Here is a 25,780-nt window from a genome sequence, read left to right as displayed (position 1 = left end):
AAGTTACCCTTTATAGTTGTACTGCTCTCCAATGTTATGAAGTAGTCTTCAATGTAGTGCCATTCATTGACCATCTGAAGCCATGCAGGGAATTGAACCAAACCAAAAAAAAAAAATTAAAAGGAGTTTTATTATAGTCAGTTAGGGAAGCTTACATAGCCTTTTTTTATTTGTATATAGCAAAAAGATTTGAGGATATTTTTTTTCAAGCATTCAGAACTCAGTGGCCTGACAATTGAGATTAGCGTTGAATAGGCTTACTAAGGGTAAAGCGCTTCCTATCAAAAGATTTCCATTCAGATTTGAGTCCAAGTGTCTTTAGTTAATAATAAAGAATCTCAATCATCACGACACACTCCTCAAAGGAAAAAGCTTGAGGGGAGGCATACATCGAGGAATAGAATAACTTATAATCTTAGGTGAGAAGAAGCAACAGAACAGCCAATCTCAAGAAGCAAGATAAGGTAACATTGGTAGGTAAGAATAAGGGACGGTGTGAAGACCTACATTCATTCTTTAGATAAGCATATCAAGAATTCATCTCGAAGTGTTCACATTTGCGAAATAGTATATGTGACGGAATAAACTGACAATTTGCCATTGCTACGATTTCTCAATACAAGCATTTAGTAACACAAATTCCTCATACAAGCATTGGTGACAGAAATACATTGATACAGAGGGCTGTGTCTTGATGATTGCTTAGCCTGGAGGACAGAAATAATGAGATGGGACAACTTCCATTTTGGAATTGTTAAAGACCAAACCCAGCTTCCATTTTTGGAATTGTGAAAGACGGGACAGCATCACTTCTAAGTGATCCTTCCTTTTCCTAGTCTGCTCGGTTGAGCACTGAGGGGTGATTGAACTTCTGCCATTGTACATTTCATTTAAACCCCAAAAGAACAACCATCCTAACCCAAAATGGCCAACTTAGAACAGAATGTTGATACTTTTGTGACCATAGATGCTGAAAGGAAAGAAGAGAAAAACTTCGCCACAGCAGCCAGAAGCTGCATGAACACACAAACTGAAATCAGTCACGAGTACTGTTCACTCCACCTTGACAAGATTAAAGATAAAAAGGAAGGAAAAACTCTTTACCATGTAAGAAGACAGGAAAAATATTTTTACCAATACACACCCAGGTTTAATGTATGAGACCTAAACAAGGAGCTCCATCTTCATATGCACAGCGAAGTATCTATAACGGGTAGAAATATCAGTTTAGACTTTGTCATTGATAAGACCATGCCAGTAACTTCCTTCTTTTCCCTTAAGTTAGGCCCTTGAAAAGAAAATCACATTTCTTAAGATCAAAAGAGGTGTTTAATGCAAAGCACCAAGATAGTTATTCCTGATCCCACAGAGAAACAAGTAGTAACAATTCTTTTAGATCTAAAGATAGCTGGAATGTTGCTAGCTTTCTCAGCTCATTCCCTTCCTGTGGAAATACAAGTAAAGATGAAAATAACTTCAAGTTAACGTCTTCATCCTCATTATAGGAAAAATTGAATTAAAATGTCAAATATTACCACAAGCTCAATGCAAGTAGATGTAGAACATCAAGATTTCACAGAGGAGATATACAAAATTGAAACTTTTGCCATCCAATACAAGCAAATTAATAAGTAAACCAGCTAAAACATCAATTCAAGCAGATATAAAATATCAAGATTCCTACGGAAGAGATAAAAGATAAACTTGCTGTTTCTCCAGGGCAGATCAATCAAAGACTGCTGCTCCTTGGAAACGCACAGTCGTTCCTCATATAGAAAGAAAGATACAACTACTACACCAGAGGCGCAAGGACAAGTGATAATCCTAACCCCAAACGCTTCTCTGATGGAGTCCTAAAAGACAAGACACTTGTACTAGGAGTATATAAAATAATGCCTAGTAGCGAAGTATTCTATTGACTTTCAAGTACAGCTAAGAGATTGGAAGTTCTTTGAAGCTAAAGAATCAAGAGGTGTAGAAGAAATCTACTAAAAGTAAAGGTTGTTCATATGTAGCCATGAGATTTAGGGTGCCTGTGTAGCATATCTCTATAGTGTACCTAACATTTGTGTTAGCTAGGCAACACTCGACCACAGTCTTATGGTATAAAGTTGTTCAGCAAGAGTTATCCAAGAGTGAACTATAGCAGGGAATCACACTTCAGATATTGGCATCACGTATCTATCAATTCTGCAAATTCGCTATGACTACAAAATCTCCAAGTTACACGAATGTTTGATAGGGACAACGTTGTCCTACTGGAACAGCCAACATCCTTATGCACTTCTACCAATTCCTCAAACTCCTACCTCCTTTTATATTCAAAATTATGTTATTGATACAACCCAGAAAATGCTAAGATACAAACGTTATAAAATTTTATTGTTTTTAATAAAGGTAGAGTTAGGATCAACTTGCACGCATCTCGACTAATCCACTTGTTACTTGCTACCTTCCACTAGTACAGGTAATTTGGTAACTCTGGCCACCAAGACTTGGACAAATAGGAAGAAATCCCCTAACGTTTTCTGTATCAGCTGGAATTTCAGTCATGATTTCCCATGGTCCGTTCTAGCTTCATTAATCGCTAGGTAACACCTTTGGGTGCTATACGAACATTAGATAACATGTAGACCGTAATTAAAAACTCAAACTGAAGCCACTTATCCACGCAAACGGGAGTATCCTTGTTATACCAAAAATACAAATTAGATGCAAAGGAACTTAAACAGTAATATTTTTAATCCTTCAAACGTTTCTACTAAACCTTTCTTTCTAAATTGTACAAAAAATTGCAGAGTGGGGTTTTGTTTGGGGACTCCATCTTATCCTCCAATAAGCCATGGTCTCCACTGCCATTCTAGGGGTAACCCACGAAATATTAAACAAGATGTATATTACAGACAGCACTCCAATTCAAAGCTACAATGTCGAAGGATTCTAATAGTAGGTAAAATTGACTGAAACTCCTGCTTTTGCTGGCATGATCGTATACATGGACTAGCAGCAAGAAGTCAACTGAATGATTAAAGCATCAGTTGTTTGAACATAAGCTCAATCAGAAAATGAAAGGTCCTAGCTATGCTATCGTTCAATAAAATATCCAGAGCTCTTAAGTCTACCCTGATGCTCTTCTTCATTCATCCATTTAAGCTCAGCCAGGAACACGTAGATCAAGGGAATCTGATTCTACAAAAACTTCTTACTAGTAAAACAGCCATATTCAAAAAATCATGCAGTTTTTTTCAACATTTAACAGCATACCCAGTGTAATCCCACAAGTGGGGTCTGGGGAGGGTGGGGTGTACGCAGACCTTACCCCTACCTTTGTGGGGTAGAGAGATTGTTTCCGGTAGACCCTCCACTTTTAAGACAAGCCGATAAAGAGAGAAAATATTCAACTTTCCGGTGATCTGGTGTAACAGACCCAGCCCACTAGTGATATTGTCCGCTTTGGACCTAGGCCCGCACAGCTTTAAAACGCGTCACTAGGAGATAAGGCATGCTCACTTATATACCCAGCACCTCTCCTGTGATGCCGATGTGAGACTTTTCTCCTAAGCTAGGATGTCTCATACACCCCCTCTTATGGACTCAGCGTCCTTGCTGAAGTTTGCCCCACCGCATAGGATTTTCCTATTTGCCTAGACTCAGCACTGATGTTTGCCCCGCCTACCCAGGATTTTCCTAAACTCAGTTGAACTCTGGTCCACCATCGACAAGGCTGTCACAGGAGTGACTCTGATACCATCTGTAACAGCCCAGCCCACTAGTGATATTGTCCGCTTTGGACCTAAGGCCGCACGGCTTTAAAACGCGTCACTAGGAGGTAAGGCATGCTTACTTATATACCCAGCACCTCTCCTGTGTTATGCCGATGTGGGACTTTCCTCCTAACCTGGGGTGTCACATCTGGTTAGTCCCAAGCATTATTACTAATTTTTGATAAATCTCAACAATATAAGACTTTAAGAGTCTGTCCAACGAAGAGTCTGTCCAATGAAGAACCTGTTGCTTGGATCAATGGCAACTGGTCGAGGATTTCAACAGAATGATGATTGAGGAATAATGTTTACTATATACCGTATGAAAGACATATCAGCAAACTTACCAACTGCTAAATCATCAAATGTTTCTATTGGCAAGTCCAACTAAGACCAAGTAAAGGTCAAAGCACATGGTAAAAGTTTTACCAATGAAGTCAAACTCCAGAAAAGGATAACTCGGGGAAACTGAAATGAGTAAGACAATTTCAAGCAAGCAAGGGAAATACATTCACATAAGAGCTGGGCAATGAGTAATGCTAGCACATGGAAAAAATTAAATACAAGAGACACCTCTTACCACACTGAATTCTACAGCCACAACATAAGCTTATGACAGAAATCTACAAAACCATATCCGTTCGAGACAGGAAAATCCTAGGTATCTTTGGTGCATTGTTCAAAAGATCTTTTATCACATTAGAACAGAAATATCAATATTTTCAAGTTTTAAGGACCAGTACCACATATGGAGTTCTCATCTTGTTCAATGCTTCACTGCTTTCTGTTATGCCTCCTGCTGCTTTCTGTTATGCCTCCTGCTGCTTTTCTTACGGCTAGTCCGCTCTTCAGAATCAGACCTGGAATCTGAGTACAAATCAGAGGGCTCAGATGTTGAGCAGTATTTCGGGTGTCTTCTCTTCTTCTGCTACTGCTTCTTCTTCTTCCTCTTACTCTGAATAAGTTGAAGAACTATCACTTGAGTCACTCTCCCCAGAAGAATAATATGACCCTGTGACTGATGGAGCCTCACTGTCAGATTCGAACACTGAAGCCTCACTGTCGGTCTCTGATAGGGGCGTTCAAAAATGTTATTGGTTTATCAGTATCGGGTTATTGGGTTAATGATTTTAAATGGTTTTGTTATTCTTTTTATTGGACTACAGGTTCGGTTACTGGTTTTTAAGTTTTTATTAGCCGTTAAACCAATAACCCAATAAGGTCCTATTAAAATTACCTTTTATATCCCTAATTATATAAAAGTGAATTTATTAAAAACCCTATTCGTCTATTCCTATTCCTATTCCTATTCGGCTCTCTCAACCAGCCAACCTTCTCTGATCTCTCAAACTAGGGCCGTCGAGTGCTCAGAAGGCACGACTTTGACAGGGAACTTCCACATGAGGGCTCAAGATCAGTTAATTTTCCATCTGCTTTTGATGAATATATCAAGATTATATCAAAACATACTTCTATTAAGTGACTGTTCTTTTCTATACTCTAGTTTCCATTATGCATGAAATAACTTCCAGTGTCATTCAATTGAATAAGTTTTGGCAGTGAACTTTCATCCAAATATTGATTACTTGGCAAACAAACAAAAAAGAAACTAATTTTTTTGTTCCTCAGAGGTCACTTTTGAAGTTGGAAAACGGTTTCTGCAAAACATATTCAAAAAAATTTAGAGCATTTTCTCATCGGCTAAACCGAAAACCGAACCATTACGGACCGCTAACCGATAAATCGAAAACCGCTAACAAATATCTTATTGGTTTGGTTATAGATTTAGAATGTTTACAAACCGAAAACCGATAAACCGAACAGATAATATAAAAAACCGGACCGATAAGCACAGTCCCTGTCTCCATATCAGACTTATGCTTCCTCTTACTCTTCTTCACAGATTTTTCACTCTTCATCTCCTTCTCAATATTTGGGTTTTCTAGATCATAACATATTGATATTTTCATCCTCAACTTTGGATTTTTCAGCTGCTGTGTACGAGACGGTCGTGATATGTACACCCTCTCATTCTTGCACTCATAAGTTCAATGCCCTGCCTGGAAACATTTCTGACATTGTGAAGCTGCATCAAGCGTCGAAACTGACGCCTTGTCTCTTCTTTCATGCAGTCTCACCTGTTTCTCAGTACTCATTAAATACATCTGCCTCTTTGCTTCTTTTCTTTCCTGCCTTCGACGGGGTCCTTCCTTCTGGCCATTTGCATTGACATTTCTAGCAGCAGCACGCTCAGCCTGAGCACGACTCAAACAATTTGCAGCTGACAAGGCTGCAGCCTTAATCTGTTCTGCTGCATCCTGAGCACCACTTTCTTCATTCTTAGAGGACGTCATGATCTTGGCTCTCAACAAAGAAGAGTCCCCTCTTCGTGTTTATCTTAATCTATACTAACGAGAAATAATTAAGTGAACCGCTGCTAGTAGTTCCAAAGGCGCTTCCTCACATTTCGAGAAGGAAGAGAAAACAATACCGTTGAAGACTTTCCAGAATATTGAGTGAAATAATAGTATATAAATCATTTTTGTTTCATACATTTTTGGCCTGTACGGAAAAAATTATTGTATCTATAACTGATTGGATTGCTTATTCGCTAACGAAGTGCTTCAGTCACTTGTACATTCTTCTCAAAAAGTTGTACAACTTTAGTTTAGCATCCTTACCTGATCTAAAAAGTTGAATGGGTGACTAAACTAAACTTGCAACTTCTCAAAAATTAGAACAAGTTTAGTACTTTACCTAATAAAAAAAAAAATTAACTGTAGGAATTGCATGTTGGGATTAATTTGTAATGGCTACTGTTTCACTCTTCTATATTTCGGTGAAATATAAACAGCATTAATTAGAAACACCTTATGCAATCATCTTACTGGAGTAGTAAGGGGTTTTGAAACATAACAGTCATGTTTCGCTCTGAATACTAAACTTTAGGACTGCACAGGATCAAATTCAAGTTGTTCCAAAAGTGGCACTTCAAATGAATTATCGGCAAACACAAGTCCTACTGGATCTTCTTCCGGAAAACACACAAAAAAAAAAAAAAAAAAAAAAGGAAAGAAAGAAAAACCATGAAAGACAGATCTAAGGCTTGGAAACACTTCAAAAGGTTCATGGATGAACCTTTTGATTGTGGTACTAGCAATTTGATGTTCACTTAAAAAGATTGTGGTACTAGCAATTTTCTCAGCTTTGACCTAACTCAAACACAAATTGGTTTTGAACCTAAAAAATGTGGTGAAAAAGGAGGTCTCACTTGTCCCTTGGAAATTTGATCAAGATGTCTGTAGGAGAGTTTTAGCTCGTATGACTATTGTGGACGAACAACATTTTAATTTGGTTGAAAAGGAGGGTTTTAGAGAATTTGTTAGGGTTGTTCGACCAATGTTTCATGTTCCTTCTCATACTACTGTAATTAGAGATTGTCTTGAGCTTTACAATGAAGAGAAACAAGCTCTGAAAAAATATTTCAACCCGCAAGGGTGGCTCAGTTGGTTGAGCATGGGGCTTTCATAATGGAGGTCTCAAGTTCGAAACCCCCTGCCTACGACAGCCGGGGATTTGCCTTCTGGGTCGAGCTCGTCGCACTGGGCTTGCCTAGTGCGGGTTACCTCTCCTGTGTGGTTTGCGAGCTATTGCACAGGAGCTGGGTTTACCCTGTGCGCACCCAAAGGGTAGTGGCTGCGGGTTCCCATTTCATCAAAAAATATATATATATATATATATATATTTCAAAGAAACAAGACAGAGAATTTGTATTACTACTGATACATGGACTTCAATTCAAAGAATTAATTTCTAACTGGTCATTTTATTGACAAAGATTAGAATTTGCATAAAAGTATATTAAACTTTTGTCCAATCACTAGTCAAGATTTAGCTAGTGGTATTTCTAAATATTTGCTTGAATGGGTATTGGATAAAAATTTTACTATGACAGCTGATTATGGAAGTTCTAATTATGTCATGGTTGAAGAGTTGTCAAAAAAAATTACTAAGTGAATACCAATATGATGGAAGATAAACACCTGCATGTGAGGTGCATGGCTCACATCATCAATCTAGTTGTTCAAGATGGCTTGAAAGAAGGGAGTATGTTTGTGGAATGTGTTACACAAGCTGTTAGGTACATTAGGCAATCTCCCGCATAATGGAAGAGGTTTAGGGATTGTGTGATCTTGACAAGATAACATCTAAGAAATCTTTCTACTTAGATGCTCTTACTAGGTGGAATTCCACATATTTTATATTGAATGTTGTTATAGTTTATAAGGAAGCTTTTTTGAAAATATCGTGATATTGATTATGGATTGATGAACTATATTACTAACCATCTTTGTGAGGACGAGGAAGCTGCAGGTGCAGTCTTAAGTAGTGATGGGAAAAGTGTTAGACGCATGAGAAGTTTCTTGAAATTTTTCATCAACTCAACTTGAACGTATCGGGATCACTGTTACATTAACGCACACTTCTTGAAATTTGTGAAGTTGGCTCTTCTTCATAGTCGGGAGTTGATTTATTACGAAGTCAATCTTGAACACACACACAAGCTCTTGCACCAATGTAGGAGTCAATGAACTCCTAAATGGATCAAATATAGGCCTTCCGGTACTAAAAGTATATTCAGATGCCATACTAGAAATGAGAATGGCTAACACATCATGAGCCATCTCACCAAGACTAGGAAATCTAAGTGAATTCACTTCCATCAATTTAAAATATCAAATCCATCTCTATCTTCCTCAACATCTTCATCCAAATACTTATCCAGCTCTGTTTTAGAATCAATACCTCCACCATTCTTATGCCTATTTAAATCTTGCATGAGTTATTCTTTTTCTTTTCTAAACTATTTGGACTATAATAATTATATATTGCCGTTGGATGTCTTTGATGAAGTAGGTGAAAATGGAAAAGATGGATATGAATAACATTATTCTTTGCATACTCATTGAACAAAGATTCGATGTATGTCTTGACTTCCTCTTGTATTTTCACCCCTTGTGTTTCTCCAAACATAGTAGTTCAAGCAAAAGAAAGAGAGTGAAACTTGTGGAGAGGATCCAACACACATAGAATAAAAATCATTTTGTTCATCTTTTGAGGATCACCCCAATACTTGTCAAATTTCTCTTTCAAATAAAAAGCCACTTCACAAATCTCAAGAAAGGGCACATTAGATGTAACTTAAAGTGAACCAGATACTTTCAAGGTGAGTTGATAAAAAATTTCAAAACACTTAACAATGCATCTAACACTTTCCCCATCACTGCTTAAGAGTGCACCTGCAACATTCAACATCAAATATGTAGCATTCCACCTAATTAGAACATCTAGGCACAAAAATTTCTTAGATGTTATCTTGTCAAGATCTCAACAATTCTTAAAGCTCCTTCATCTTGCAGGAGATTGCCTAATGTACCTAACAGCTTGTCTAACACGTTCAACGGGAACACTCCTTTCTTTCAAGCCATCTTGAACATCTAGATTGATGTGACCATAGACCTCATATGAAGGTGTTTATCTTCCCTCATATTGTTATTCCACTTAGTAAATTGTTTTGATAACTTTTTAACCATGACATCATAAGAACTTCACAGTAAAAATTTTACCCAATCCTTATTCAAGCAGACATTTACAAATACCACCAGCTAAATAATTATCTTTGTGACTAGTGATTGGATAAAAGTTTAACATTCTTTTATGCAACTTCCAATCTTATTCAATAAATCACCAGTTACACATATAATTAAATCTTTGAATTGAAATTCATGTCTCTGTAGTAATACAAATTCTGTCTTGTTTCTTTGAAATACTTTTTCAAAGCTTATTTCTCTTCATTGTAAAGCTCAAGACAATCCCCAGTCACAATAGTACACGAAGGAACATGAAACATAGGTTGAACAGCCCTAACAAAATCTCCAAAACCCCCCTTTTCAACCAAATTAAAAGGTTGCTCGTCCACAATAATCATACGAGCTAAAAACTTCCTACACACGTCGTGATCAAATTTTCAAGGGATAAGTGAGACCTTTTTCACCACTTTTTTAGGTTCAAAACCAATTTGTTTTTGAGTTAGGTCAAAGATGACGGGTAAAGTTCTTACACTTTCCCATATGTGCAAGCAAATTATTAGTAACGCAACCTTTTGAGTGAGCATCGTATACTTGATCGCAATACTTACATTTCGCTTTTTTTCATGTTCATCAATGAACCTTTCGAAGTGTTTCCGAGCCTTAGATCTGTCTTTCATGGTTTTTTTCTTTACTTTTCCTTTTTTAGAAGGAGATCCAATAGGAGTAGGGCTTGTGTTTGTCGATGATTCATTTAAAGTGCCACTTTTGCAACAACGTGAATCTGACTCCCCGTCACTTCGGACCCTACATCTGTCATCTATGAAGGCAAAGTGAAAAAGATGAATGTAATGATGCAACATAAATAGAAAGGGTGAATCGAGCGATTATAGTGGAATTATGAGGGTTGCTCATTGATCATATCAGAGTATCAGACCTAATGAAGCATAAAAATGTAAAGAAAAAACCTAGGTTTTCAGTGCAACACATGAGCCATTTCAAAATAACGGCTTTGTATTTTATGATCACTTAAAATCGAACAAAAAAGTCAAAGACGGAAAATAGAAAGGGACAATTGAACAATTGCACAGTGAGAGCATCACAGAAAATAGAAAGGAGGATATGAAAGCAAATATGCAGTGAAAATGAAGGGAAAGAATCAACAAAATATCAAACAAAAATATAGATGAAAGGAGTAATTTCTTACCCTGAAAAACAGAGATGAAATGAGAGCTGGAGCTTGAGCCTTGAAATCTGAGAGTCTGGGAGAGAAAGAGACCCCGATTCTAAGTGAGCGAGACGCAAACTTAGGGTTGAGTCAGAAAGAGTGAGAGAGAGCCATGATTTAGGAAATATCGAAGGGAAGCCCCAAATGTTTTGTAATAGAAAGGATGAAATTAGATATACGTTGTAGGGCCAGGTTGTACCTGTATACGCATGCCCAATTAGATTTCTCAGTCGGCTCGGGTGTGAAATATACCAAACCGTAACCCGACCGTGAAACCACGACTTAGGGCTGAGTGAGAGAGTGAGAGACGGCTATGATTTAGGAAACATCGAAGGGAAGCCCTAAATGTTTTGTAATAGAAAGGAGGAAACTAGATATACGTTGTAAGGCCAGGCTATACATTTATATGCATGCCCAAATATACCAAACTGTAACCAAACCGTGAAACCATTATAACTGATCATTGAATTGGTAAACCAGTCTGTTAAATCATAAACCGAATTAAATGATCCAAAATAATTATTTTGGTTCAAAATTTCGGGTTGAACCAAACTGCACAGCCCTACCTAGATGTATATATCAAACACTTAGACTGGTACTATATTACAACCAAATCTCACTTTTTCCTCTGCCTGTCCAGTACGCATCTTTATCCTTGCCTACATAGCATCATTTACCTTTGGGATTTACAGTTGCAAATACAGTGATCAGAGGACCAAGGAAGGGAAAAAGGTAACTTTTATTAGCTATAGGTTTTTCTTTGTCATGCATCAACCGGGAAAACATAAAACTGAATAGCAACTTAGGGATCAAAATGGAAAGACATTTATAATAAAAAAAAATGGGCAGGGCAACAAAAGAAGAAGAAAACAAGTAAAATATCAGAGAGAGGAGATCATAACAGCATATCTACAGTAACTTATCAAGAAACAGTCATACCTATAGTGCATTTGGCTTCAATAATATAGAGCATAACCCAGCCTGATGAATCAAGAGAGCAGGTTTATGTTCATGATTCGCTAACAAGCAACGTAGCTTGGGAGCATTAAGGGATAATCAATCCTAAATCAAAGATACTACGAAGAAGTAACGGGTTCCGATAGCATTCCCCTTTTTATGCACTCCCTTAAAACATCCTGAGCTTCTTCAGTACGACCTGATTGGATAATTGAATCAATATATAATTTACATGTCAAAACGTCGGGGATGCATCCATTTGCTTTCATTGAGAAAAACAAGTTCTTGGCTTCATCAAATCTCCTAGAGTTACATAAGGCTCTGATAAAAGCACCATAAGTATGATTATCAGGGTTCAAATCTAGTGTCAACATGCTTAGCAGAAGCCGTTGTGCCTCATCAATCTTATTCATCCTACAAAAACTTTGAATTAAGGCATTGAAGGAGAAAACATCTGCCTTTATTCCATCACCTTGCATTTTTCTTAATAATTTCAGTGATCTACCAACATCCCCGATGACACAAAGTGCACGAATTAAGATATTGTACGTAACAGCGTTTGGAGCAACTCCCCATTCTACCATCTCTGTGAAACAGTCTAACGCATCGTCAATCCGGTTAACTCTACAAAGGCTATCAATCAGTGAACTAAACGTAAAAATGTCTGGTCGAAAACCATGTTCCAGTAGCATGACTAGTAGCTCATGTACCTTCTTAACCTCTCCTACCTTGGCATATCCAGTAATAAGTGTGTTAAAAGTTACAACATTGGGAGTGACACCTCTCTGAAGCATATCTTTGAAAGCTTCTGATGCTTTGTCCATCATTTTGATTTTGCAAAAGCAATCAATGACCCGGTTATAAAAGAATGTGTTAGATACAAGACCATCCTTAAACATCTGGTCCAAATATCCGTTCCCCTGTTCTACTCTCCCTGCTTTATAAAGAGCATCAGCAAGTGCAAGATAAATATCAACACTAACCTTCACCCCTCGAACAGTGATGAAGTCTAACATCCGACAAATATCATCAAGCTCTAATCCTTTGATTAAACAAGTAAGTACAATGTTAAGAGTTGAGTTATCCAGTGAGTAACCTCTATCAATTGATATTCTTAAAAGTTGAGCTGCTTCTCTTGGCAAAAGATTAGTACTAAGGCAATGTAGCATGGAAGAACAAGCTACATTAGGCAAGACAGTTTCTTTCTCTAACCACCTAAATAACAATTCAAAGGCCTTATCTGGTGGCATACAGCGAAATACCCCATTAACCAATGATCTTACAGTAGCTTCATTCGGAACAACACCCCTACTCTTCATTACACCGAAGAGCTCAAATGCCTCGTCCACCCTTTTAGCATTACAAAACCCCTCAACCAAAATTGTGTAAGTAAACACATTGGGAGAGTACCCCACCCCCTCCATATGTTTCACCAGACGGAGCGCCTCCTCCACAACCCCAGCCTTACAAACTCCATGAATGAGAATATTATACGTAAACCTATCCGGATTACAGTTATCGACCTGCATTTGCTGAAACTTTAAATAAGCTAAGTCAAGTGAGTTGCACTTGATCAACGCATCGATTACCGCATTATACAACCTAGCACTAGGAGCAAGCCCCAAATAAGAAACTTGCTCTAAAATGTCAGCACAATACTTCCCTAACCCTAATCTCCCCCAACTACCAATCAAAACACAAAGCAAGTCAACAGTAACTACATTTCCAGAATTCTTGATATCGAGAACTAGCTCAGCTGACAACAAAAGTGGACCTTTTCTATAAAGTACATTACCTAAAACCCCTTTAACTGATTGATTCTTGGAAAAAGAGGGGCAAATATTCAAAACCCAAACATAAAATCTCAAAGGGTGTAACGGGTTTTCTTGATTTTGCAAAATACTAACAACTGCTTGTTGATTCAAAGTAACCCTCTTGGCTTTATACTCATGGTTTAGCAATAAATACCAGTCTTTTCTTGCAAGAATCTGGGTAAAATACTCATGGTCAATAAAGTGTCCTTTTTTAGCTGCGGTTGAAGTGTTGGAATTCCTTTGTTCAGTGCTGGGGTTGCTAGTGGTGGCAAGATTTGAAGTTTTTGGTGTGAGGGAATTATGGTTTTGTTTAGAGAGATTGGTGAAAGAAGCCCTTGAAGCTAGGGAGGAAAACCTTCTCATACTCTTTCATTCCCCTTTCCAAAGTACAGATCTCGCTCTATAATAGTTTTGTTCAAGACTCTGTTATTAATCACCTCCATATAAACTTAAAAATAACCTAATTAATCACCTCCATATAAATATAAACTTAAAAATAACCTATCTTTATTTTGTTCTTCTTTTGATTTTCTTTTAAGTTTTGGTCACAGAATCTTTTCAGTTTGGTAGGAGATTAATATGTCAATATGGAATCAAATTTGTGATATGAAAAAAAAAAATTATAGTCATAAAGAATTATTAATTTGTTTTAAATATATATTATTGAGTATTGAAATGAATTAGGACAAATAAAATAAAAAAATAGTATAATCTAGCTCGAGTAATTTTATGATTGAGGAATGTGATGTGTTGTTGGATAACTTTATGTAGTACTTGCTAGTTCGGAGACTTACGGGTTTTCTACTTGCGGAAGCGGGTCGTCTGCAGCAACCACGACTTGAATTATAAATTGTCGGGAATCCTCACGTGACGGATGGGAACCCTAGTTCCACAGCCTAAATATCTTACTTAAGATATGCAGAGAATTCTACTAACCCTAGCCGTTCTCTGGATGACTTAGAGTACATCTTCTAACACCTATAATGATGTTTATATAAACCACATTAGAACTTAGGGTTATTAGATTAATAAATGGGTTGTCTTACTTAGCTAGCACCCCTTAAGGGTGTATTAGGTCCAAAAGATATTTTTATTAACATTCTCCGACTCATACATAAGGGATTGCTCAAGCTCGATCAAGCTAAAGGAAAACATATTTTTCTTTTCTTTCTCTTGCATCATTCATACTAGATAAATAGATTGTGCGACCAGCATACTATGAGAGCACATTCCTATACATCTGTTAGGAATATATAGACTCTCGTCGTAATGAGATTCTTCAAGTAGATGTCATAAGAAGTATTCTCAGTGCCCCAGATCATTCGAATCACATTAATACACCTCTCTAGATCTCATGTATCATAATTTCTTGTGTCCACAATTATGACCCATAAGTCATAATTGGTACCAGCAACCAGTGTTTTAAAAGGCGAGGGCGTAAGGCGGGGCGTTTTACGTCTGCCTCAGTGAGGCGTAAGCCTCGAGGCACGGGGCGTAAGCCCCATGGGGTTTTAATTTTTAGTATTTTATAAAATGATATAATTATAATAAATACTTTTAAATAGGTGAAATAGCGTAAAAAAATTGAAGAAAACTATAAATAAGTGATATATATATATATATATATATATATGCTCCAGCCCCACAAAAAAACTAATTAGAGCAATCTATTATATGCTACTTACAAGTACAAGTGATTGCTCGTTACTTTTTTGAGATAGTAGAAGACAAGATGAATAATTGGAAAAGAATATATATTAGACATTCTAGCAATAAAAAAAGGTCTTGACTTTTAAATTTAATGTTTCAGTTCCTTTTTAAAACATTTGAGTAATTACATGTTGACTTTTGAGAATTTGGGCATTATATTAAGGACTTATTTAACAAATTTCATTTTAGTTTGAAGAAGTTTTCTGGGCTTACGCCCCAACAAAAAAAACTCGCCCCAAATGTCCGGGCGTACGCCCCGAATTGCTGGGCGTACGCCTTTGGAGACTTTCGCCCCGACCCATAGCCCCGGGGCATTTTTGGTACGCCTCGCCCCAGGGCTCGCCCCGAAAACGCCTTTTAAAACACTGCCAGCAACCACTAATTAAATGAGATTTCGTTCATGATCGTCCTCTTCTCACGAGTCTCTCAACTTGAATTCGTTTCTAGTCATGCTCCGCCAAACTAAATCTCTCACGATCATTTGATAGCATGATAAGATATCGAACATCAAACCAACCTTCAAGTCATTGATAGGAGTCCTAAGGGTACTCATTTTTTAGGTCTCACACAACAATAAGTCGAGATAAAACTTATTTAACCCTGTTGATCGAAATTTGCACACATGATATGAAATCATGTGCTATAACATTTTCTCCTTTCTCACAGAGTGTATGTATTTATCTCATAAGGTAATGTTGTGCATATGATATTCAGACACCATATGCATCGGATCTATAAACAAGACTCTACTAGACACGGCTTGTAAACTCTCTAGGACAGACCTTCTCTGATACCAAGTTTGTCACGCCCCAAGTCAGGAGTGGCGTGACCGGCACTCGATGCCAAACTAGGCCCTAGCAAACCACTCTAAACCTGAAACTCTAGGGGAGTAACCCCTACCCTGAACCGATAGTTATACCTGTGCACAAATAATACCAACAAGCCGGCGAGGCCGCAAACTGGATATATAAACAAATACTCACTATCTCGTCTGAACTGGGCACATACACCCAGAATATATGTACACAACTGAGCAAGACGGCGAGGCTACTATGATTGTACAGAGCCAACAGTATCCAAGCAGACATATACAAGCCGACTAGGCTATCACACAGACACACTATATACAAGACTAGTCTACAAGCCTCGAGGGAATGTGTGACTGTACCATACAATCCGCAATAAAAAAGGAGAGACTCCAAGGACCTGGCAACTCCAAACAAAAAGGGAGTTCACCAATCAGCTGATATCAGATTCTGCCTACTGGAGAGATCTATCAGTCTGTCGATCTGTACCTGTAGGCATGAATGCAGCGCCCCCCCCCCCCCCCCAGCAAAAGAGACGTCAGTACAAAATAGTATACCGAGTATGTAAGGAAACGATAACTGAAACTGAACTAAAAACAATACAATCTGGAGGCCAAAGAATTCTCAGAATATCCCTCTGATCTGTCTCAAATACAATGATATCATATGTCTCACTAACCAAGTGGCCTGTTACACCCCTCGTTCTCGTAGTGGTAAAACCTATGGGTTCCTAGTCGGGTATGCCCTTGGAATAGAGACTCGAGCCCGAGTTTGGAGTAGAAAATGCCTTACCCCGTGTACGAGGGTACCAGCAGATATTCCTGGCAATTTATAGAGTTAGAAGTTGAACGAATCGAATCAACGCGATCTGAATTGAATTAGAAAAATCTGCACAACACCAGTCATTGTCGATGGGTCGTCAACATGGTCGACGGACCGTCGATGTACGGCGTCGACAGGATCCCGCAACCTTGCATCTGCAGGCGCAGGTCGATGGGCCGTCGACCCGCTCGTCGAACCGGACCGTTATAGCCTTTTTGGCTTCCAAGTATAAATAGGTGGTGCACGACCTTATTTCATATTTTTCTCCATTCCAAATCAGAAAACCCTAACATATTCTCTCCCAATATTTTTCATCATATTAGTGAAGATTTGACAAGACCTGGACCCCGTAAACCCGAGCTTGTGAAGAAGAAGGTTGCTCCTAGGGTTTCTTCAAGGTTGTGAAGCTTAGGGAGTTGAAGTTGAAGCGATTATTGGAATTTTGACCCCTCAAGGTATGTAAATGATTTATACCCTTGTATTTGAGTTTATTACCAAGAGTTTTAGTGAACTAGGTAAAGAGAAGGTATTTGTGGGAATGGTAAGTTGATGAAGGATAAGATGGTGACTTGGGGTTATTTTAAGAGATGATTGGGAATGGATTTAAGTATATTTTGATATCTATATGTGTTGTCATTATGTTGTGGGTATTGTGGTTGATGTTGGACCGAATGAGAAGCTGAAGACTTGTTAAGCTTATAAGGAAAATTTTGCTCATAAATTGTCAAGCTCTATTCGTGTTTAAAATGATTAGTAAGCGAGGTAAATAGCCTAATTAAGCCCTATGTTATCTTGATTGTAGACTTGCAAGTTCGAGAGGTAGAAGTTGGACGATTGAGTATACTTCAAGGTATGTTAAAGCCATTATTTCCTTCTTTTGGCATGATCTTATGATATGATCCAACAAGCGAGTAAGAGAGCTTCCATATTACTCTACTCTTAGAAGCATTAGAAGTACTTCAGTCTTTGATGTTCATGTACCCCGTTTATGAGTGATCTTTCTGTTCATGGGTCTAGTTTTTTGTAGTCAGCTCTGTGCATACAGTTATTTATGCATTACATTCATTATATATTTATGTACATTGACCCGTGACCAGAAGGCGTTATATACGCGAATACTAGATATATGTAAAGTATGAGAAGAGATATAGGCGTTATATACGCACTACCACTATGATGATTATATTGATTATGGCCGCAGAGGAGCCGATATGATATGATGAGATGCCATAGAGGCTTTACAGGCGTTATATACGCACATACAGCAGGCGTTATATACGCACACATATATAAATGCATGACCATCATTGATAGGCATGAGCGTGCATATTATGTGCCCACAGAGGCATTGTCAGTTATACAGATTTATGCAGATTTAGGCAGATACTAGTTCATACAAGTACATGCAGTTAGTCATTTCAGTTTATGAGTTCAGATCTTATCCATGATTCTTATGTATACATGTTGTTCTTATGCCTTACATACTCGGTACATTATCCGTACTGACTCCCCGTTGCTCGGGGGCTGCGTTCATGCCCGCAGGTACAGGAGGACAAATAGGTGGTCCAGCTCAGTAGGACCTCTAGATCTAGCAGTGGTCAGTACGCTCCATTCGATCCGGAGCTACAATCAGTTTTGGTATGCCCCTTTTTAGATGTGTATACATATGGGTATGATGGGGCCCTGTTCCGTCCTTTCTACAACTTTTAATCCAGTAGAGGTCTGTAGACAGTTGTATGTAGCAGTCAGACGAAGTAGCATTGTCGGCTTCTATTCTTTTGTGTATAGTATATGTAGCAGCCTAGCTGGCTTGCACTGTTCTTCCGCATGTTGTGTATAGATATGCAGATTGTATAGAGTTCCGATGTTTCCCTCTTATGAGATCAGTTTATGCCATTTATGGGCCTTTGATGTTCAGTATGTTTCAGATACGTGTTTAGGGGTGTTTGGTTGCTAGAGGTCAAACGCTTGTCACGACTCATCGGTTTGGGTCGTGACACGGCCAGGCAACTGTAAAATCTCTCTGACCCGTCGGTCAGGCAAATCTATCTCACTGACCAAGTGGCCAGGCTAAATAAAATGTCTCACTGATCAAGTGGCTAGGCTAAATATAATATATGCATATCATGTATGTGCAAAAGAATATCGATACTATAACATGGCTCTTCTGTCTCTCTATGAACTCAAGGACATAAGAAAGGGATATATCCCCTCAGAAAGAATAACAGAACACTCGGAAATCATGCAACAATATAACAAGCTCTACCTAGACAATTTCTAGTCACAAGGTTATTACACTCTTACCTTATATGGAATCATGCCAAGAAAAGAAGGAACAACCTTAACATAGCTAAAGCTTACTTCTCGACTTCCCAACCTGCTTCCTGTCTTGCTATCTACATAAGATCATTCATAGTCTCATAATCTACATATAAAACCATTCATGCTATTGTTATGCTTATCGTCATGTGCTTGTCTTAAGCCTTTAAATTAAATCCTTTTAGAATCTGCCGAAATTCGGGTAGCATCTCCCTGGCTTATATCCCTAACCCGAAATTACAATACCAACAAACAACAACAACAACATCAACAACATCATCATCAATACCAAAATACTCCATAAAACATCTCACACGATGTTTATTCGATTTCTCAACCAACTAATTCATTATACGACCATTTATTAGCTCTATCTCCGTAAATAAACCTAAATCAACATCAATAAGTAGAGATTCTTACCTTGTTCCCGCTAAAACTGCAATATCTTCAATATTCACCTTGAATCTAAGCCAAGATTCATCGCAATACGATACTATAATCACAATTATACGCTGTCTGAACCTAAATCCCGAGGTTACACTTGATTTGGGCTAAAATTTATGGGTGGAAGTTGGGAGAATGTTCTAGGGAGTTGGGGATAATTTTCAGGGGTGAAATGATGAAAATGAGGGGGTAAACCCCCTTTTATATTGTTTTGGAGTCGGTTTGCACCGACTCAATTTTTGCCCTTCACGTTCGCGCCACCTTGGGCGCATTCGCGAAGAGTTTCCCAGTGGTTTCCCTTCGCGTTCGCACCACTCCCAGGCATTCGCGTAGGGTTAATTCCTGCTCTGGCAGTCTGTTTTGAAATTCTCATAACGTTTGATTCTGATGTCGGATCGATGCGCGGTTTGTTACGGTGGAAACTAGACTTCCTGAACTTCAATTTAGGCTTTCGTTTTACTTCAAAACTCCTGATATCCTAGGAGATATTCCTTTTTCAACTTAGGCCAAAATTATCGTACGAAACCTTGCCCATCCCTTCTCCAAAGTTCCAACAAACTTAATTTCCTTAATTCACTTGTTCTCTAATCCTCCATGACTTATTAGTTGAACTTAACCCTCATAATCATAAGATAGGCGCATATAATCTCATATATCCTAGAAAATAACTCCAGTGTTTACAATTGAGCCGCTAGCATCTAACGAATTTCAACGTACAAAACTACAAGGTGTAATAGTTTGAATTGCCAACAAATGAAGTATGAGCACTAGAGACCTGGTGGTGTGCTTCAGAGAATGTCCATCCCCGAATAGAAGTGGGAGAGGATAGCCATGGATTTTTTTGTGGGTCTTCCAAAGACCTTGGGCAAGTATGATTCGGTTTGGGTCATTGTGGATAGGTTGACTAAGTCTGCACATTTCATCCCAGTTCAGGTTACTTATAATGCAATGAAGTTGGCCAAGATTTACATCCGAGAGATTGTGCGATTGCACGGGGTTCTTATTTCTATCCTTTCCGACCGAGGGAATCAGTTTACCTCCCATTTCTGGAAGACTTTATAGAGTGAGTTGAGTACTAAGTTAGATATTAGCAGTGCATTTCATCCACAGACTGATGGTAAGTCCGAGAGGACTATTCAGGTGCTTAAGGATATGTTGAGGGCTTGCGTTATTGATTCTGGTGGTCATTGGGACCAATTCTTACCATTGGCAGAGTTTACGTACAACAATGGCTACCATTCGAGTATTGATATAGCGTCATTCAAGGCTTTATATGGGAGGAGATATCATTCTCCGATTAGGCGGCTTGATGCTTTTGAGTTGACACCTTGGGGTACAGACTTGCTGAGGGAGTCCTTGGACATGGTAAAGCTGATTCAGGAAAAGCTTCTGGCAGCTCAAAGTAGGAAAAAGGTGTATGCAGACCGAAAGGTTTGAGACTTGGAGTTTATGGAGTGTGAGCAGTTCTTCTTAAGATTTCACCCATGAAGGGTGTTATGCGATTTGGGAAGAAGGGCAAGTTGAGCCCGAGGTATACTGGTCCATTTGAGATTCTCCGTCGTGTTGGTACAGTGGCGTATGAGTTTGTTTTGCCACCAGGCCTGTCAAGTATTCAAACGGTATTTCATGTTTTCATGCTGAAGAGGTACCATTCAGACGGTTCTTATAACATTCGTTGGGACTCCGTGTTGCTTGATAAGAATCACTCTTATGAGGAAGAGCCCGTAGCTATCTTGCATAGGCAAGTGAGAAAGTTGAGATCGAAAGAGATAGCTTCAGTTAAAGTGCAATGGAAGGGACGTCCTGTTGAGGAGGCCACAGGGAAGACCGAGTGCGATATGCATACCAGATATCCCCAGTTGTTTACCGTTTCAAGTACTTTTCCCCCGTTTCTCTACTTTGTCGTTCGAGAACGAACGATTGTCTAATTGGTATCTGATGTCACGTCCCGTTTGATCGTTATAGTGCTTTTGACCCATTTACCCCCGTTGACCCTTCCCCCATCCCTGTTAGCATGATTTTTACCCGCAGGATTGGGTGGCACGATTCCTGAGGAGCGAGTTTTATGATGACTTATGAGAGATAGAACCTTAAAGTGAAAAACGATTGACCGACAGTTGACTTTTGAGTAGACCGACCTTTTTTTTGGAAATCCGTCGATTCCGTGAGGTCCGGAGGTTCAACTATAACTTGGTATAGGATGTTCAATTTGGTTCCCCGGGCACCCGGGAGCGTTTTGGATTATTGGTTGGAAAGTTGATTTTTTGCCACTGGGTGTTGACCAGTCAACTAGACCTCCGATGGAAATTCTGAGACCACGAGTGAGTCCTTAGCGCATTTTTATGTGTGTGTAAATGTCCGATTTGCATCTGGGAGGTCTCGGGTGATTATCGGGATTTGGGAAGGACTTGGCGAAAAACCAGAAAAATTCTGGTGTCTGGTGTCTCGCCCCAGCGAGATTGAGTGCGCCCCGGCGGACTAGCCTCGGTGAGGCCTGGTCCGTGGGTGAGGAATGTGAGTTCCATGGGAGTCCGCTCTAGCGGACGTTTTTTTGCTGCGGCGAAAATCATTGTTCCAGAAGTCATTAAATGCTAAGTTAAACCTTTCATTTCCCATTCCCAAAAACTATTTCTCCTAAGTGTCTCAAGGGCGATTTGAGGTGTTTCTGAGTGGATTCTTTTTTAGGTAAGTCTTCTAACCTCATTATTCATTATTTATCTTTCCTAAGCTTGAATCAATGGTGGGAATCTAGAACACTAATGGGAGAAGATAAGGCTTAACCTTAACTTTGTTATTTGAATTCTAGGCTTCCAATGTGAGATTAATTGATGAATTTGACTAATCTAACCATGGAATTTCATTAATTAGTAACCAATAGGCTTGAGTCTTCTATTTGAGTTAAAAAAAATTGAATATGGAAAGCTACGGTTTATGCCTAAATTGGGGTTTTTGCTTTGAATGATGAAATTGATCAATACTTGAGCTAAATTAGCAAATGGAGAATAGAATTGGACTTCTATAACGTTGGGTTACCTATTCCATCATTGAATACCCGCTTTACGCTTGTGGGCATGATTTCACTTTTTTCCTTTGTTAATTTTGATTCTAACGAATGTATAGCAATACGGGTACCATTATTTCTTGTTTATAACTTAGAATTTGATAATGGCTAGACTTTGAGTATTCGGAGACTCTTCAGAAGGGCAAGGCCATGATCTGGTTGTTCTTGGCACCAGCTCGGCAGTGAGGTATATTGTGGCTTACCTTTTGGTTAGACTTCAGTTAGCGAAGCATATGTAGAGTTAGTTATTGACTGAGAAAGCAAGTTACGCCTTCGGGTATGAAGTAGGGATGGAATCCTAGGTCGGTATTGTTGTTGATTTGTGGGATTATCGCCTCTTGTTGTGTATTGTCTTGTCGCCATGTGTGTGGTAGCGGACTTGTGTGGTTGTGATACGGTTGTCTCTCACTTATCTTGACATTATCATTGATAAAGGAAAGAACTTTATTCGATATTGATATTGTGATATGTGTCCATGTAGAGGCACGATTGGGAATCGATGTCATTAAACTTGATCTTGATATTATGCATTGCATTCATACTCATTTCCATGATACATTGATATGATATGTGATTGGTACCGATGATGATAAGTGAGAAGGAAACATTCGAGATTTTGGACAAACTTGATATAGTATCCATCTCTGGGTTGTGTGCGGAATGGCTAGTGATATGGAACCATCTCTGGGTTGTGTACGGAGTGGCTGGTATTGTGGAAGTCATCTCTGGGTTGTGTGCGGAGTGACTAGTACATGGACTTCGCAGGTCCCTCATGTGTCATGACTTTGGAGACGTAGAGGTTATCCGTCCATAGCATGTGTGTATGGAGATAGTCATTTGGCCAGTGCATATCATTGCATTGCATATGCGCTGATCACCTCATGCATATATTACATTGATTCTGTCTTGATATTCCTATTACTGCGTTACTTGTTCTTGGACTTTGTTGTGATTTTACTTGATTGCTAGTATGCCTATCTTCAGTTCCTTTCTTTTATATATGTTATCTAATTGTTGTTGGCCTATGATACCTACCAGTACATAATTTTTGTACTGATACTACCTTGTTGTGCTCTTAATCTGAGTGCAGAGTTCGTGAGAGGCTCCACATCTTTTTCCTCGAGAGTGATCCCAAGGCAAGGCTTACGAGTATCCAGGGTGAGCATCTACTAAGTCCGCTGCCCGGAGACTCCTCTACCTTCTGTCTTTACTTATTCTCATTCTGAGACAGATATTTATTTTCCAGACTTGTATTTCTAGACAGTTGTATATAGATGCTCTTGTGTTATTTAGACCAGATCTGGGGGTTGTATATTTAAATTCCGCATTGCTATCTATCTATGATTTTAGACTTCTATTGCTTCTCATTTATTGTTTACGTTGTTTAGATGAATGACTAAAGGACGAGTTCGCCTACCAGGTGGGAAAAGGTAGGTGCCCGTACGATCGGTAATTTTGGTCGTGACAACTTGTGTGTAATTCTTAGCATATATTGACTTCTATTTTGAATATGTTTGTATTTTTTTGGTTTACGTGTTGTATAATTTTGTATATTGAATGTTATTCTTTAACTTTTTTTTTTGTCTCAGCATTTGGATGTCATTTTTTATTGTATGAGGAAGAAGGAAAAATATGGACCTTCTGTTGCCGTAAGGTTTACTACAACTGATTTTGTTTTCAATAAGAAGCTTTGTTCACTCTATACGGAGTTTGAGAAAAAGAACCAAGATTTGTTTGTGATCCCTAAAGAACATGAAATAGAAGAGTATATTAGACGATATTATTGTGATGCAAATGTAGCGTGGGACGAAGTTGACCACGTGTTTTTCCCGATTTTTGTCGACTGGGGAAAAGCTAAATTGAGACACTGGGTTTTGGGTGTGTTTACCTTCGGTGATTGGTGCATCCATGTCTATGACTCCAACCGTGATTCATAGAATGATAAACTTGTTATGAAAGCACTGTTACCTTACAAATTATTGATATCATACTTCCTAGAAAGGTCCAAATTCAATGTTAAGAGGGGCATTGAGAAATCTCAAAGTGAAGCTTTGCACATTAATATGGTTGATAATCTGCCACAGCAAACTGAAAGGTATCTTTTTCTATCTTTTTAAAATTTCTATTTTTCTTTTTTACATTAACTTTTAGATAATTTGCTTTCTTTGGTTTACAGTGATTACGGAGTTTATGTTGCTGTCTTTGCTGATTATTTCATCCATGGTAAAGAAATCACAAAAGATAATATTGACATTGAGGTACATCGCACCAGGTATGGATCCCTGATGTGAGATTTTGGAAGGAAAAAATAAAAGGCCAATGCAACTAGTGGATGTAAAGAAGTTACTGGCAGGTTGTTTGGGAAGAGGATGTTTTGATGCGATAATGTAATGTACAGACAAGGTGGCTTTTAGAAAGGAATTTGACTTAGCTGTTTTGATGCGATACTGTAAAGTACAATGATGTTGCTAATCAATGAAATATACTTTTATTGTATACGATTGTGACGATTAATGAGTGTTGAAATGTTTTATTTTACGGTATTATAGGTTCTGAAGTAATGCTTGCTGATCTTGGGCAATTCGCATCCTCTTTTTCAGAGGATATACGTGATTATACAATATTATACAAAAAGTTATAGATATCTTATGAACTTAATTTGTCATTATGAGAAAGTTTTCTTATGAACTCAAGAAAACCAGTACTTAAGTGTTGTTTTTTTAAGTCTCCTTTTTGCTGCTTGTTTTTTTGGATTGTGAGAAGTCCGTGGAAGCAATTGATCAGTATAATTGCTATCATTTATATTTCTTTGAAGCATTCCAAGCTGGCTTGATAGGAAATTCTCATAATTGGTACTATGACTGAGAAGATCAATTGAGTAGGAGCTTGTATACATTGGTTGACTGAGAAGATCAATCCTTTATACAAAAATATACAAGCAAAGTTATACATCTTTATACGTATACTGCACATTTGTTCACTATTTTTGAAGCGAATCCATTCCCTCATTTCTATCACTTTTCACTAGAAAGCTCCATTTCAGCGGATATACGTGATTATACAATATTTATACAAGAGATACATATATAACGAAACATATGTAAGAGAATCAGTATATAGACTAAACCGAAATGCTTTTTATTGAAAAGTGCAACACAACATAGAATGTTAGTGGCATAGGAGCAGTGTTATTGACAAGCAAAATACTTTTGTTTATGAATGTTAACTACCCAACATGACAACAAATGCAATAAGAAGCCTAATGCT

At 38.3% G+C, this 25,780-nt stretch overlaps 2 protein-coding genes across 10 annotated transcripts; both read right to left on the bottom strand.

Annotated features, from left to right (window-relative positions):
* Positions 1-492: 492 nt before the first annotated feature.
* Positions 493-13,810, bottom strand: LOC132626645 (putative pentatricopeptide repeat-containing protein At3g16890, mitochondrial). Of its 9 annotated transcripts, none has more exons than XM_060341587.1 (4): positions 11,520-13,810; positions 4,508-4,833; positions 1,105-1,444; positions 493-1,030 (listed from the first exon to the last, which is right to left on the bottom strand). In XM_060341587.1, the coding sequence occupies exon 1, from the start codon at positions 13,712-13,714 to the stop codon at positions 11,657-11,659; it is 2,058 nt and encodes a 685-aa protein (XP_060197570.1). In that variant the 5' UTR covers positions 13,715-13,810; the 3' UTR covers positions 493-1,030; positions 1,105-1,444; positions 4,508-4,833; positions 11,520-11,656. The 9 variants fall into 9 exon arrangements, with proteins under 9 accessions (XP_060197570.1, XP_060197566.1, XP_060197569.1 ...); XM_060341583.1 differs by having other exon boundaries at positions 493-1,013; XM_060341586.1 differs by having other exon boundaries at positions 493-1,013; positions 1,105-1,288.
* Positions 5,813-6,118, bottom strand: LOC132628678 (uncharacterized). Its single transcript, XM_060344442.1, has one exon. It carries the CDS (start codon positions 6,116-6,118, stop codon positions 5,813-5,815), a length of 306 nt encoding a protein of 101 aa, XP_060200425.1.
* Positions 13,811-25,780: the final 11,970 nt, after the last annotated feature.

Source organism: Lycium barbarum, chromosome 2 (assembly GCF_019175385.1).
Source record: "Lycium barbarum isolate Lr01 chromosome 2, ASM1917538v2, whole genome shotgun sequence".
Lineage (NCBI taxonomy): Eukaryota > Viridiplantae > Streptophyta > Magnoliopsida > Solanales > Solanaceae > Lycium > Lycium barbarum.
This window is presented reverse-complemented; position numbering and strand designations above follow the sequence as displayed.

Excerpts from the sequence above, each read along its gene's own strand:
- LOC132628678 (XM_060344442.1), bottom strand. The coding sequence starts at position 6,118 with ATGACGTCCTCTAAGAATGAAGAAAGTGGTGCTCAGGATGCAGCAGAA.
- LOC132626645 (XM_060341587.1), bottom strand. The coding sequence starts at position 13,714 with ATGAGAAGGTTTTCCTCCCTAGCTTCAAGGGCTTCTTTCACCAATCTC.